This window comes from Neoarius graeffei, chromosome 3, assembly GCF_027579695.1.
Source record: "Neoarius graeffei isolate fNeoGra1 chromosome 3, fNeoGra1.pri, whole genome shotgun sequence".
NCBI lineage: Eukaryota > Metazoa > Chordata > Actinopteri > Siluriformes > Ariidae > Neoarius > Neoarius graeffei.
In genome coordinates, this window is record NC_083571.1 from 9,829,736 (window position 1) to 9,845,132 (window position 15,397).

At 42.9% G+C, this 15,397-nt stretch overlaps 2 protein-coding genes across 2 annotated transcripts in view; one reads left to right on the top strand and one right to left on the bottom strand.

Annotated features, from left to right (window-relative positions):
- Window positions 1-15,397, bottom strand: part of parp1 (poly (ADP-ribose) polymerase 1) — a 95,114-nt gene that overhangs the window by 45,937 nt on the left and 33,780 nt on the right. The gene's annotated exons all lie outside the window — the stretch shown is intronic.
- LOC132882467 (adenosine receptor A1-like) lies at window positions 13,596-14,756 on the top strand. Its single transcript, XM_060915585.1, has one exon. It carries the CDS (start codon window positions 13,596-13,598, stop codon window positions 14,754-14,756), a length of 1,161 nt encoding a protein of 386 aa, XP_060771568.1.

The window sequence follows — 15,397 nt, forward strand, 5'->3', positions numbered from 1 at the left end:
GGTATCTATTCATACAGTGAGATCGCCAAAGTTTAATAAACTGAAAATGCAATAACTGTAATTTTGAAGTAGATGATGTATTGGACATGTGTCGCTTGTGTCTTGTGACTTATTGTAAAAATGATATAAAGGGTTCAAAATCACAGTTACAAATATAATAGTAACTTCATATGATAATATTAACCACTGGTTATTTCAGAGAGGAAAAAAATGGGGACACTATTGCTTCCATTCGGGACAATACAACACAGAATTCGGGACCACTGGGGGACACAAAGAAAAAAAGTTAATTTCGAGCCCTGGTTGCAGACGTCCTTCTACACCGCAAAACAGATGAAAGCGTGGAAGAGTACGGAGACGTACAACTTTTTTGTACGTGGCTGGGTAAAGGACCTCGCTATCAAGTCGCTGCACAATGAATCCTGTACTGTTTGGTATAAGCTTTTCATTCGCGTCTTTACAACGAAGCGCAAACAAACAGACAGCTGGGTTGATTCTCACTCGTCTTGGCTCTTATCTCTCCGCTAAATCGTTCACAAAGATCATCAGAAACTCCTTTAAAGACCTGGATCTTTGTTAAACAAGACAGAGAAGAAGTGATCCCGGCGCATTGTAACTGTACGGCTGGGGAAGAATTTTGTCGCGACCTTCATGAGGCGTAAACAAAGAAACAGCTGGAGAATCAGCTTTAGCGCTTCGGGACTAAAAAAAGTAGCGTAAAATAACGACACACAGCAAGAAAAGTACTTGGAAAACACTAAGGACAGAGCTGAGAGGGAAATACAAACCTTTCACCAAGTGATCACTGCAAACTCCAGCACGCTTCGACTCGGCTCCCTTCGATTTCACTGAAAAGCCGCCTTTCTCCACGTCTTTTTGTGAAATCCTGTGTTCGTTCAGCCTTTTTTATTAGTTCACGTCAAACCCTGAAGAAACTTGTCAGTTTCACGGTTTGATCGATTCGCTACAAACAACGCAAGCGTACAGCATTTTTTACACGAGCGATGCACCTTCTCCGTACAAACGCTTTGTCACTAGACCACCAGCTAAAGTTCTGAATAACTAACGAGGCGGATGTGACGTCACGCGAAACCCAGAAATTACCATTTACTGTTTGATCTCAAACGCATTCAAAACGCAAGAAATTAATCCACTAATTAACTTTTGACGAGGCACACCTGTTAATTGAAAAAACATTCCAGGTGATGACCTCATGAAGCTGGTTAAGATAACGCAGATAGCGTGCAAAGCGTCAAGGTAAACGGATGCTACTTTGGAGAATCTTAAAAAAAAAAAATTTTAACGCTTTTTTTTGTCTACTACACAGGGACGAGAGTGGGTCCTGATGAAAAAAAAAGCAGAAAATCTGTAATAAGAGGGGTCCGGGGAGACACCCCCCGGGAATTTTTTTTCAAAATGAGACCTTACACACCCCATTTCCTGCAATCTGAACTGTAGTTAATTAAAACACCTGATGCCTATTTTTATACTTATTGAAATAAAACCACTATTATATAGAACAATATGTATCAAAATCAATGTGTATTGCATTAATTCAAAATAATATCTACATTTTATGGGGACTGGTTATTACTCATTGTCAACACCACTTGTTTTTCTAAAAAATGTCCCTTAAAATTCATAGTTATTTACAGTTCCATTAATAATTCAAATTTTCATATATTCAATATAGGGTGGCACGGTGGTGTAGTGGTTAGCGCTGTCGCCTCACAGCAAGAAGGTCCTGGGTTCGAGCCCCGTGGCCGGCGAGGGCCTTTCTGTGTGGAGTTTGCATGTTCTCCCCGTGTCCGCGTGGGTTTCCTCCGGGTGCTCCGGTTTCCCCCACAGTCCAAAGACATGCAGGTTAGGTTAACTGGTGACTCTAAATTGACCGTAGGTGTGAATGTGAGTGTGAATGGTTGTCTGTGTCTATGTGTCAGCCCTGTGATGACCTGGCGACTTGTCCAGGGTGTACCCCGCCTTTCGCCCGTAGTCAGCTGGGATAGGCTCCAGCTTGCCTGCGACCCTGTAGGACAGGATAAAGCGGCTAGAGATAATGAGATGAGATATATTCAATATATTGAATTAAATAAAAAAAACATTCATATCTTATGGAAACTGACCTTTTCCTAATGTTCACATTACTTGTATATGATTTCTTCACAATGTCTATTTAAACTTTAAAAGTTATACAGTTATCAACACTGTCAGTTAAAGGAACAGCCCACCGTACTTCCATAATGAAATATGCTCTTATCTGAATTGAGACGAGCTGCTCCGTACCTCTCCGAGCTTTGCGCGACCTCCCAGTCAGTCAGACGCGCTGTCACTCCTGTTAGCAATGTAGCTAGGCTCAGTATGGCCAATGGTATTTTTTGGGGCTGTAGTTAGATGCGACCAAACTCTTCCGCGTTTTTCCTGTTTACATAGGTTTATATGACCAGTGACATGAAACAAGTTCAGTTACACAAATTGAAACGTAGCGATTTTCTACGCTATGGAAAGTCCGCACTATAATGACAGGCGTACTAACACCTTCTGCGCGCTTCGGCAGCGCATTGATACGGAGCTCAGATATCAATGCGCTGCCGAAGCGCGCAGAAGGTGTTAGTACGGTTAGTAGGGGTGTTCACACGGCAACTTTTACTCCGGTGTAGCACCGGGGCTGCCCCGGTAGAGCGTTCACACGGTACAAAGTTATACCGGTGTAGCCCCTGAAAGCTGCTTAAACCAGTGCAAATCTAACCCTGCTCGGGAGGTGGTTTAAGAAATTTACTCCGGAGTAAATGCTAGTTTGCGGGGCAGCACCGATATAAAATGGGACGTCTGAACGCTACAGGGGTAGACTCGCTACGCGTGAGGAGAGTTGATTACATACGGGCATTGCATAATTTGCATCCTGGTATTTTGCGCTTCCAAAATGGCGAATATCAACAACAGAACTGCGTGTCTTCCAGTGTTGCCAGATTGGGCGGTTTTAAGTGCATTTTGGCGGATTTGAACATATTTTGGGCTGGAAAACGTCAGCAGTATCTGGCAACACTGGTGTCTTCATCCATGTTGTTTTCCCGGCGCTTGGTGATGCCATGACAACCGGGAAGAGGAAGTACGTTTTCACACATGCGCATATTTCATTTCCGTATTATCATCATTGTATAGCACGGTCGCAAAAACTGCCGTGTGAACGCAAGTGGGGCTGGACCAGTGCTAACACGCTTCTCTCTAGTAAGCAGGTTTGTGACGTGTGAACGCTCCACAAAATTTACACCGGTGTAAGATATATCGCAACAAAATACATCGGTGCAGCATCGATGCAAATATGTGCCGGGTGAACACCCCTTCTGAGTGACATATTTAACAGTTATGCCACTAAATCGAGTCGTACATGAGCTGATTAGCCAACGAGGCGCGTAGCTCCGAGTCGGCTATAAGCCATGTATGACAAGGTTGAGTGGAATAACTGTTTTATTCCATCCGCAATGACTTGATTTCGAGAAACGGAGCTTTTTTTTTTTTGCAAACTTGATAAAGAAAACATTATACAAAACGTCTGACAAAATAATTTCCACTTGGAACATAAACTGGTGAAATGACCAGAGCAATTTGTGAAAAATGCTGGAATAATAATTCTTGGAAAAAAAAAAAAGATACGTTGTTGCCATCCAATACTTTTATTCCATATTTTGTTGCTTTATTTGGGGTTTTGTTTTCGAGTAGTTTTTATTTTGTCCTCGGTTGATTCAGCAACACGTGGTATATGAGCTGATATCCAAGTAGTAGAGCAGCCAATCAGAGCGTGCAATTGCTCATATCCAGTGAATGCGGATAGAATATTTAACTCCCAGTGCTTTCCCGCTGACTGGATGCATGTTGTCAAGATGGCGAACTGGCTCAAAATTAAAATTCTTTTGATTAACTTGCAGGTTTTTTTTTTTTTGTGGATGTGTCCATATAATAGCTTGGCAAGCCAGACTAAATGTGAATATTTAGTCTGGCCTCGCTCGTAGACATTTCCGACGGGTGTGGGAGGAACAACCCGCTGTCTTTCAAACTGTCTCTGTGCGTATAGGCCAACGCTCTGACCAATCAGCGCAACAGTGACTGTGACGTAGTCAGAGCGACAGAAAGCAGTGGGGGAGGCCTTGAAATAAATAATTTTTCAAAATGCGTATTAATTAATAAACAGGTTCTAGATATTAAGAAGTTTGGAAATAATGACCACAAGTTTGGAGTCTGTACCACATACACTCTTTTTTTCAAGTGTTTTTCAAGGGTTTGCTTAAACTGTTTTTGAGAGTTTTTATTTAGTGGTGTTTGGTGAAATAATTTCCCTTAAATTTAAAATAACGGGAAAATAAGAAACAATCAAAAAGTAATGTTTCAAAGCTGTTTATTAATTCTTCGTACTGCACAAACTAGCCCCATCCTTTTGGCTACGAGCGGAGCCAGCTGGTAGATCAGACTTTTGCCATAGCCGGTCGGCAAAACAGCGAAAACGTCCTTCTTGAAAAGGAATGAGCGGAGAGCCTCTTCCTGCTCATGTTTCAACGAAAACTCCAAGTCTAATTCTTCTAAAACTGATTCCAAAGCGGAGTCAAACGAGCGCTGTTCACTAGCCGTAGCCATCTTTCCTGTTGTGCTTTCTCCAGCGTCGCGCAGCCTTGTCGTCACTCCTGCAAAAGCCCGCCCAAAGAATCCAAACAAAAACCTTGCGTTGTGATTGGTGGGCACGATTTGATGCCCGGGGTGTGTTGTTGATATGGTGCAAGGCTAGACCCACTCGTAGGCAAAAATATTTTTGGCCGCTAGGCGGGTGGGTCTAGTTTACTAGGCTATCCATATAATATAATATAAACAACATTGCATAGTCGTGCGAAGATATGAAGTTTATCTTCTAGTGTTGAAAACTATACCACTCATTCTCTGTGCTCACTCAAGACATACATTCACCACTCGAAGATAAACTTCATATCCTCGCACAGCCGTGTAATATCCTCTATATGCAGTATATTCCGTATGTTCAACACCTATGAATGAGCGGGGGTGTATTAACTTTCCTGGTACTGTAATGTATAGTTATGCTTGTATGCGCAGTATTTTTTTTTTCCCCTGAATAAAGTCAGATTTCTGAACATGAGACCAGAGCTGCAAAAAACAAAATCATGATTTGATTCTCAACGCAATCCAATTCAAGAATTGGATTGCGCAGAGTGTCGCGGATTCGCCTTAAACATAATGCAAATAAATACTGTCCCTGTACCGCATGACCGTGCACACACCAAGCTCAGCGACTCTACAGAAGAAAAAGGAGAGAAACAACGTCAGGAAAACTGTGAGTGAATCTTAAAATGATCCAAACACCTTCCTTTTCACTCGTCACGTATCTGTCACACGACTTTCGACAAAACTGAAGATGTTGCGTTTCTTAGGTGACACTGCATCACGATTCTGAACATCTCACATTCGCTAAGTAGTTTCTAAATGACATAAAATGCCTCTGTAGGCTGTGTGGAGCGAATTAGAGATGCTGAAATTAAACAAATGTCAAATTTTTCTTGCGGAAATTGCAATCTTTCAGTTTTGAAAGCTTTTATTTATTTTTAGCCAACTGTACTGGTCGTCACTGTTGGGCATACTGGTGTAACATTAAAACAAAGGTTTTTGTTTACTGAGAGGTTCTCACACCATTCACAGGACTGTTTAATGAAAGAGCTTGACAATATGACCAGGCAAGAAAGAAAGAAAAAAAAAAAAAAAACCAACACCATTGATGAATTGCATTACAATATTTTTTTTTTCTGCAGCAGCACAGGTACTGAGAGTATAACAACAAGAGTGCTCTGAGAGCACAATATCCCACGCTGGCAACTCGGCCATAACTCTGGTAAAATGCAGCCAAATTGAATGAAATTGCAATATGTGTATTACCGACATATAACAAAGAATCCTGCCAAGTTTGGTGAAATTCCTCCAAAAATTGTGAGAGGAGTTGATTTCAGAAGGTGAGCACCCTTCCCGGGACAGACGGACATCACCATGAAATAATCCCCCTTCGGGCCTTTCGGCCAGCGGGGGATAAAAGTTGTGAGGGAAGTTGATTTCAGAAAGCGAGCACACCTTGATGAAATTGCCAAAGTACAAGTTTGTTAATAATCAAAAGCATAACTCTGGTAAAATCTGCCCAAATTAAACAAAATTTCACTATGCGTACAACTGTCACATAAAGAATCCTTTTGCCAAGTTTGGTGAAATTCCTCCGCAAATTGTGAGAGGATTTGATTTCAGAAGAGCGTAGACCCTCATGAAATTGTCAAAGTACAAGTTATTTAATCAAGGGTCAAAACTCTGGGAAAATTTTCACAAACGAAATTAAAATTGCAATCTGCGTATTACCGTCATATAACAAGGCCTTTTGCCAAGCTTCGAGAATTTCGTCCAAAAATTGCGAGAGGAGTTGATGTCAGAAGGAAAACACACCTTCATGAAATTGTCAAAGTATAATTTTATTAATCAAGGGCTGGAACTCTGGTAAAATGTGACTGAACTGAATAAAATTGCAATATGCGCATTACCGATATATAACAAAGAATCCTGCCAAGTTTGGTGAAATTCCTCCAAAAATTGCAAGAGGTGGTGATTTCAGAAGGTGAGCACCCTTCCCGGGACAGACGGACATCAAGACATAATCCCCCTTCGGGCCTTTCGGCCAGCAGGGGGATTTAAAAAAAAAAAAAAAAAAAAAGTTAAAAAATGTTATTGTTCAAGTCTAAGAAACAATTAAAAACATTTTGTATATGGGTCTGTCTCAGAAACTGGGTACTGTGGGGGTCCCCCACTAAATATACTCGGTCAATAAACTATACGGTTTTGAATGATGTTGGTTTTAATTTGAAACAAAATGATGAAAGAAATACAGATAAAACTAAATCTTTGATGTGAATACTCTATTCAGAATTTGGCAAAAATTCTGCAAATTTGTGGAAAAATGGCGGCTTGATCTGGAACATGATAAATGGTCGACTACATCGCATTCCCTTAAAAAGGTTGTAGTCCACTGAAAAGTCTACAGTTATCACTGATTGTATTTTAAGTTGTAACTTTATCCACCTAAGGATTGGTGCGCTCACAGAATAATCATAACCGGAATAAAACATCACGCAAAATATTTCATCACCGTCGTAACTCCGTTTTCCGCAAACCCAAAACCAATACGATCGTGTGTTTTGATCTAAACGGAAAGCCTCAGGGTCAAGGTCACGACCTCACCAAAAGTAGTAACTTAAAATCACTACGCCATATAAACATTTAGTTATAAATCTGCGATTTTGTTTTTTAAAACGAAAGCTGAAAGTTAGGTATAGAATATGTTTCTTACAGAATATGTTACGATGGTAGCTGGTCTTGTATGAAGCTATAAAATGAGTCGTGGTCTATTTTTTACCGTAGCGTGTTATTTGTGTGCGGGGAAGGACACACATTAACAATCTGCATGTGTAGAATGGAATTTTCCACTCCAGCAGTTAGAAGTTGATCGTGCTTCCATTTGCGGTCTCTCTGTTACGCGAGTGATCTGTTCGGACGTTATCACTGAAAAGGTGAGTTTTGACGGTTTTATTTTGTTTTAGTCTTGCAGTATAAGGCAATAGAATGTTTCTTTTTCATCTTAGTTTCATATTTCGTAGTGTTTGCGTATTTTTGGCCAATATTTTGCAACCATGGTCAATTTAGATCGAACTTTTGATAGAATCTACGGCCAGTCATTTTGCCCCGCCCCCGCCTCGCGCTCCGTCCTGTGCGGTAGTGATGTCCCGTTGCTCACGCGCCGCAGCAGAGACCCGCGCGACCTTCAGCCGGTACAGTCGCTGCTCTTTTACCACCGCCGTTATTCTCATCTTTCCGGTGTGTTCTTGATTTTTCCATTGTGTCCTATTTCGCCATATCAAATACCCAAACTGTATCATATTATTCATATTTAAGTGAATAATCAATTCAGTCATCATAACTTGGCATTTTTAACCCAAGCAATCAAAAAGAGGAAATTTATTCAATATTTTCACTCATCTGTGAAGGAGCGGCTTTAATTCTTCATGATGGAGTTATTTTATATGGAAATCAATTTTACAAAAGCATTTGAAGTGTAATAAAAAACCTTTCCACAGTGGAGGCCAGATAAAGCAAGATGCTATCTTTATTCTTATTAAACATGACAAAAGAAACATTGAGTGTTAGGGAAATGTAGAGATGAAAGTGGAGCAAAGAAAAAAAAAAAATCAACTTTTGAAAGTCAAACTAAGATGGGGGGGGGGGGGGGGGGGCCCCCTCAAACACACGCAAAACCCTGCATTCTAGTACTTTTCACTAAAACAAGTTAGAAATTTTAAGCCTTTTTCTTTCATGTACATTAATGATTAACATGTCAAAAATATCAAATTTAATTCCCCTAATTAATGAGTAATTTTCAGGAGTGCGTTTAGAAAACGCGGTGATTTTCCTGCTACACAGTTCATTACTTTGAAAAAAATATCAGACAGTTGAAGGTAAACTCAGCAAAATCCCAAAACAGTCCTGTTAAAAAGTAAAGGTCTGTTAGGGCCTCTGCATGCTCTTGCGACAAGGCTTTCGCAGATAGCTTTTCGCAGACAGTTGTAATTTATCGTTGAGCGGGGAGTAATAGGCGTGCACGATGTTATTCACCGCCACAACGCAAGGGGGCGCGAAGTCGCGAAATCGCTAGGAGTAGTTGGTGGGTGTGGTTAGTGGAGTGCTTATCCTCCGGTTACTTATAATGACTAGAACTGGAGTCGTATAGATGTCCGTACTTCCTCACTTCCTCGATCAACCGCTCTTCGTGCTGCTCCATCTTCGCTCGTGTTTTTAAAAATGCCGGTCGTGAAAACAAACCAAACCGGGAAAGTAGGGAAGCGGAAGTGCGTGTACAGCGGATGTAGAGTGGACCAATCAGAGCCCTCTTGTCTGCGACGCTGTCTGCGGTGGTCACAATTTTTGGGAGGTGCGCGCAGAGCGTCTGCGGGGGGGGCTTCGCAGACGCCATCTGCGAGGACTGCGTTGTCAGCATAAATTGGCCTTTAGAGTTTCTAAAGCTTTCAGGTTTCAGTGTTGGGGACATCGAGCCTCGTTTATCCATCTTTTAGTCGAGTTGTGCGTTTGCAGAAGCTAAAGTGAACTAAACATTTCCAATTCAGATTTATGCGAGTTGAAGCCAATTGTTTACATTAGTTCGTATTGTCTGTAAATTTAAACACACCAATGAAGACCAAATTTCTCACGTAAATCAGGGGCATAGGGTGTGTGTGTGTCACACACTGACTGGCAGCCTGCGTACATTATGTAACAAAAAATAATTACCATTGCTAGTTTTAGGCGGCTTAGAAACCGGCTCTTCCATTATTGCTGTTTCTTCCACGTTTTCTTGATGTGTTCTAGAAACGGCACTAAAACTTAGCTTCGAAACCACAAAATGCAACTTTGATGGGAAAAAAAAAAAAAAGTATAATAAATTGCTGACCTCTCCATGTCGAAAGGAGGAGGAAAGTTTTGCTTGTTTTGACATGGCGAATTATTAACACAAGAAAATACTCGTAATTCGCAACTAAAAAGACCGCAGCTACACTGGCAGCTTGACCATGCTTTCTAGTGTGATCGTGTTGCGCTTGCGCAGAACGGTGTCAGCCTTAAGGCCTCTGCATGCTCTTGCGACAAGGCTTTCGCAGATAGCTTTTCGCAGACAGTTGTAATTTATCGTTGAGCGGGGAGTAATAGGCGTGTGCGATGTTATTCACCGCCACAACGCAAGGGGGCGCGAAGTCGCTAGGAGTAGTTGGTGGGTGTGGTTAGTGGAGTGTTTATCCTCCGGTTACTTATAATGACTAGAACTGGAGTCATATAGACGTACGTACTTCCTCAATCAACCGCTCTTCGTGCTGCTCCATCTTCGCTCGTGTTTTTAAAAATGCCGGTCGTGAAAACAAACCAAACCGGGAAAGTAGGGAAGCGGAAGTGCGTGTACAGCGGATGTAGAGTGGACCAATCAGAGCCCTCGTCTGCGACGCTGTCTGTGGTCACAATTTTTGGGAGGTGCGCGCAGAGCGTCTGCGAAGGTGGGGGGGGGGGCTACGCAGACACTGTCTGCGACGCTATCTGCGAGGACTGGGTTGTCAGCATAAATTGGCCTTTAGCTCGTGCACCTGAAGGCGTGCCTTGGGCGCACGCGCCTAACGAGCTCCGGCACGCGCGCCGTTAAAGGGGAACAGAGGGCAATATATAGAGTAAATATAACAAAACGCACGTTGACGAACCTTATTCAAGACTTACAAAAGTTTTTTGTTCTAAGATTGGAAAGTTATAGTGTTTTGAAAGTAGCTCGAGCAAACCATTTCCGCAGTTTGAACAGCCCGCCATGATAATTTTATCCAATCAGAATGCACCTTAATTTTCTCTGCGTAACACTTATGACATATGTATGTGCCCAGTTGTAAATATGGCTCATTGAGGTTGGGAATAGCACGTGTGAATCGGAAAGTAGGATGAATTATAAGTGATCGGCTACACAATGACTCGTGAGCAACTCTACGTTACATTTTCCGCACGAGCACCACGCCGTGTCACCTGCACGCAGACACTCTGCCCCACGCTCGCCATGCCCATGGTCAGCATCAGTCTCATCCTCGCCGTCATCCGAGCTTTCTTCTCTTCTTTCTTCATCACCGGAGTCGAGAGTACCTCTCCTAGGTTCAAACCGGTACCCTTCTAAGCCATAGCCTGCTTGCAGTGTGTCTTGCGGGATCTCTTCGTACGATTCGACAGAGCTGTCGCTTTCACTTGATGCGCCCGACGCCATGATTACATGCTTATCTCCTCTATTTCGGAGTTTTCCACTAGTGCAGTGGGTAGCGCTGACGTCACGGTGTTGTAAAAATGGCGACTCTTGTGCGGTTTAGCGTACCAACTATTAATAAAGTATTATATTTACAATTACCAAGATATTTCGTTGTTTTCTAGTACATAAATTTGATAGAATACTTATGAATATGTGACTTTGTCACATCAGCAACCGTATGACCCCTTTAACAAAGAACACCTGTCTTTAATCAATGAACTATGTTTGGGCTGTTTAAGGACCGCGCCCAGGGCTCGAAATTAACTTTTTTTCTTTGTGTCCCCCAGTGGTCCCAAATTCTGTGTTGTATTGTCCCGAATGGAAGCAATAGTGTCCCCATTTTTTTCCTCTCTGAAATAACCAGTGGTTAATATCATATGAAGTTACTATTATATTTGTAACTGTGATTTTGAACCCTTTATATCATTTTTACAATAAGTCACAAGACACAAGCGACACATGTCCAATACATCATCTACTTCAAAATTACAGTTATTGCATTTTCAGTTTATTAAACTTTGGCGATCTCACTGTATGAATAGATACCCGTTTATTTAAAGGGGCCAACTAGCTCATTCAGAAAATGTTTCAACTCCCTACATCTGCAGTACACTTTAGTTGAAAATAAGACCCCTTTTATGTTCATTTCATCTACTTATACCTTGAATATCTGTTGGCACTTATAAGGCCAACTTATAATTTTCACCATTACCGTTATCCATAGCCCTGTGATGACCTGGCGACTTGTCCAGGGTGTACCCCGCCTTTCGCCCGTAGTCAGCTGGGATAGGCTCCAGCTTGCCTGCGACCCTGTAGAACAGGATAAAGCGGCTAGAGATAATGAGATGAGATGAGACCCTTATCCATTTTTATGAACTTTCCGTTATCCATTTTTATGAACTTTCGCTGCCGAAACGCGGGTGCAAATGTTAGCAACATCAGCATAGTGGCAGGTCCGAGCCTAGTTGTGCTGCTGACTGACTAAACTTTCTGAACTAGAAAGACACCAAGAAAACACTTATTCTGTTGAACGGTATCTTCCGTCAATATCATCCACATCATTCCTGTTGTATTTTATAACGTGTCTAACAGTGTTCATTCAGTTCATTCAGTTGCTAGCGTTGCCTGCAGACCAGGCGATGACACTTTGGATCCTGAAGGTCCCGGAGACGTTATGTCTGGGCTTTCAGTTTCTTCCCCGCGGTCGGTCCGCTTCAGCCACTTAAGCATTTTTGTTCTGGCAAGAGTCGGCGCAGCGTGGGCGGTAGCAATTCCATTCCAAGTCCATATAATGCGGACTCCGGCCGAAGATTCTAGAATAGAATGCGCTGCTCTGTAGCCTACGGATGCAGGTGCATCAAAAGTGTAGCTACTATGTATTTTTCGCTGTTAACGTTTTAAAATTAAAATTGACAAATTAGGTGAATGTCTACGTATGTGTTACGGCTTTGTAAATAATATTAATGTAGAACTTTTTTTCTAGATCTATTTTTTTCCATTGTCCCGGGATTGTCCCAGATATGATAATTTTGTGTCCCGATGACATTTTTTATGGTCCCCGGGACGTCAGGACACCGTTAGTTTCGAGCGCTGACCGCGCCCATGCAAGGACGATGGGAAGTATTACGCCGCGTCTAGGAACGCGAAAAACAAATTTCTCATCTCGTTATCTCTAGCCGCTTTATCCTGTTCTACAGGGTCGCAGGCAAGCTGGAGCCTATCCCAGCTGACTACGGGCGAAAGGCGGGGTACACCCTGGACAAGTCGCCAGGTCATCACAGGGCTGACACATAGACACAGACAACCATTCACACTCACATTCACACCTATGGTCAATTTAGAGTCACCAGTTAACCTAACCTGCATGTCTTTGGACTGTGGGGGAAACCGGAGCACCCGGAGGAAACCCACGCGGACACGGCGAGAACATGCAAACTCCGCACAAAGGCCCTCGCCGGCCACGGGGCTCGAACCCTGGACCTTCTTGCTGTGAGGCGACAGCGCTAACCACTACACCACCGTGCCGCTCTCGACTTTCATCTATATAAATGCAAAAAAAAAAAAAATAGTAAAATTAGAAAATTTATTTTTTGACCATAACGTCCCAAATGAGAGCGCAGTTTCTGAGACGGACCCGTATACAAGTGTTCTTTGCATTGCTGTGTTCAGGCTTGATATAAATTATTATTCAAATTATACTTGCATAATAATACTTCTTGTTCATAATAATACTCATGGGAGACGTGCCAGAGGAAGACCTGCAAAAACCTACATCGACCATTTACTTGAGGATACTGGGCTCACATATGATGAGCTCTAAACTGCCACGGTCAACAGAGACGACTGGAAGACTCGTGTCAATTAATGCCAAGCAAAGTCCTCGTTGCAGTAGTAGTAATAATACCGGTATACGTCTTCAACTTATACTTATTCTTCACATTAACAACATCAGTGTTGGGTTCCCCCCCCCAAAAAAAAATTTCTCTACTATTGCAAAGTGAATCAAAAAAATTGAGGCATCAGTAATTAACATCATTTTCTTTACGACTAAATTGTAACTTGCTTTCAGGTATTTTTACTTCTTTCTCGGCTGAAAAGTGTGTGAAGAACGCGTCATATTTGGAAGCCAAAGTGTGATGCATTGCTAATTTTTACGCCATTATAAAACTCGAATCACTTTATTTCTTTACAGTGGATAATGAACGACTCTGCGGCCACCACCACCCTCTCACCAGCTCTCCTTTATCTGAGCACCACCATCCTGAACATCACCCCTCATCAAAACAGCAGCCTTCTGACCGTCACTGATGCCACGCCAACATTGTCAACAACATCGGCTGTTACTCAGCCACACCCACAGACTAGCACCACTTTCACGACTTTAACCACGCCTCCCACGGGAACACCGGCGTCCATTAACGTGCCCTACATGGCGGCCGAGCTGGTCATCGCCTTCCTATCCACTGTAGGCAACCTGCTGGTGTGCGCCGCTGTGGGGTTTAATCGGAAGCTGCACACGGTCACTAATTACTTCCTGGTGTCGCTGGCGGTGGCAGACGTGTGTGTGGGGGCGCTGGCGATCCCCTGCGCCATCATGACCGGCCTGGGCATCCCGCGTCACAACCTGTACCTGTGCCTGCTCATGCTGTCGGTGCTCATCATGCTGACCCAGAGCTCCATCTTCAGCCTGCTCGCCGTAGCTGTCGAGCGCTACGTGGCCATCTTCATGCCCTTTCGCTACCACAGCACCATGACGCCACGCAACGCGCTGCTCATCATCCTGGTCACGTGGGTGCTGGCTTTCCTCATCGGCCTGGTTCCGCTCATGGGCTGGCACAAGACTCCACCCGCGGACGGCTTCTGCTTCTTCGTCAGCGTGGTGGAAATGACCTACATGGTGTACTTCAACTTCTTTGCATGCGTCCTGACGCCGCTCATCATCATGTTCCTGATCTACGCGCAGATCTTCCTCACGGTCAAGCAGCAGATGCGCAGGATCGCGGCGGACCGCGGCGGCCAGGCCAACACCGAGGGAGCCACCAACATCAAGAAGGAGATGAAGACGGCCACGTCGCTCTTCCTAGTGCTCTTCCTCTTCACCGTCTGCTGGATCCCGCTGCATATCATCAACTGCTTCCTGCTGCTGTGCCCTACATGCTACGTGCCCCTGCCCCTCCTGCTCACCGCCATCATCCTGTCGCACGCCAACTCGGCCGTTAACCCTTTCCTCTACGCCTACAAGATGAAGTCGTTCAGGGAGGCCTTTAAAGGCATTTTCCTGTGCTGCAGAGGCGGCGGCATCGGCGAGGGACAGGATCACCATGACAACAGACGCATAGCTACCATAAACAAATCATGAACGCCCATTTTTGCCATGTGCAAATAATTCATCAGCTGTATTACTGATTTCAGCTTTAATAAAGTTATGTCTAGTTTTCTAACCATGGGTTTTGTTAGTACTTTTTAATACTTTGGGTTATAAAAACTATTTCTAGTTCAATATATAAAAATAAGACGACACGGGAGGCTCTGGTGTTCCACTGACAATACGTACGACGATATTATTCATGTTTTAATGAACAAACGCCTTTAAAATGCATTCAGATATTTATATAAAGCTAATAAGGATCGTTTTTGAGTGACAAATAAAATCAGTAGCACTGCAGTACGAATTTATCCTGGATTAATTACATATTGTGAGAAGTGCGTGTGTGTGTGGGGGGGGGGGGGGGGTCTTAAACTCGGAAAATCACAAGGTGCTCATGTCATAATTTCATCAGTAATCAAACACTACCATGTTTGTAAAAAAAAAAAAAAAAGCAGTTGATTTTTTAAAAATTCCAAATAGTATAAAATTGATGCCCATACTTTAAAAAAAAAAAAAAAAAAACTCAAAAATAAACAATTTAAGCTAAAAGTCAGTCTTTATGACTGTCCTTTATAAAACAAGCAATACGTTGAACTTGTTCTTAACCATGCTTTCGTCTAAACCGGGGAACA

What these genes read in the sequence shown, in the direction of transcription:
- LOC132882467 (XM_060915585.1), top strand. Translation starts at nt 13,596, where the DNA reads ATGAACGACTCTGCGGCCACCACCACCCTCTCACCAGCTCTCCTTTAT.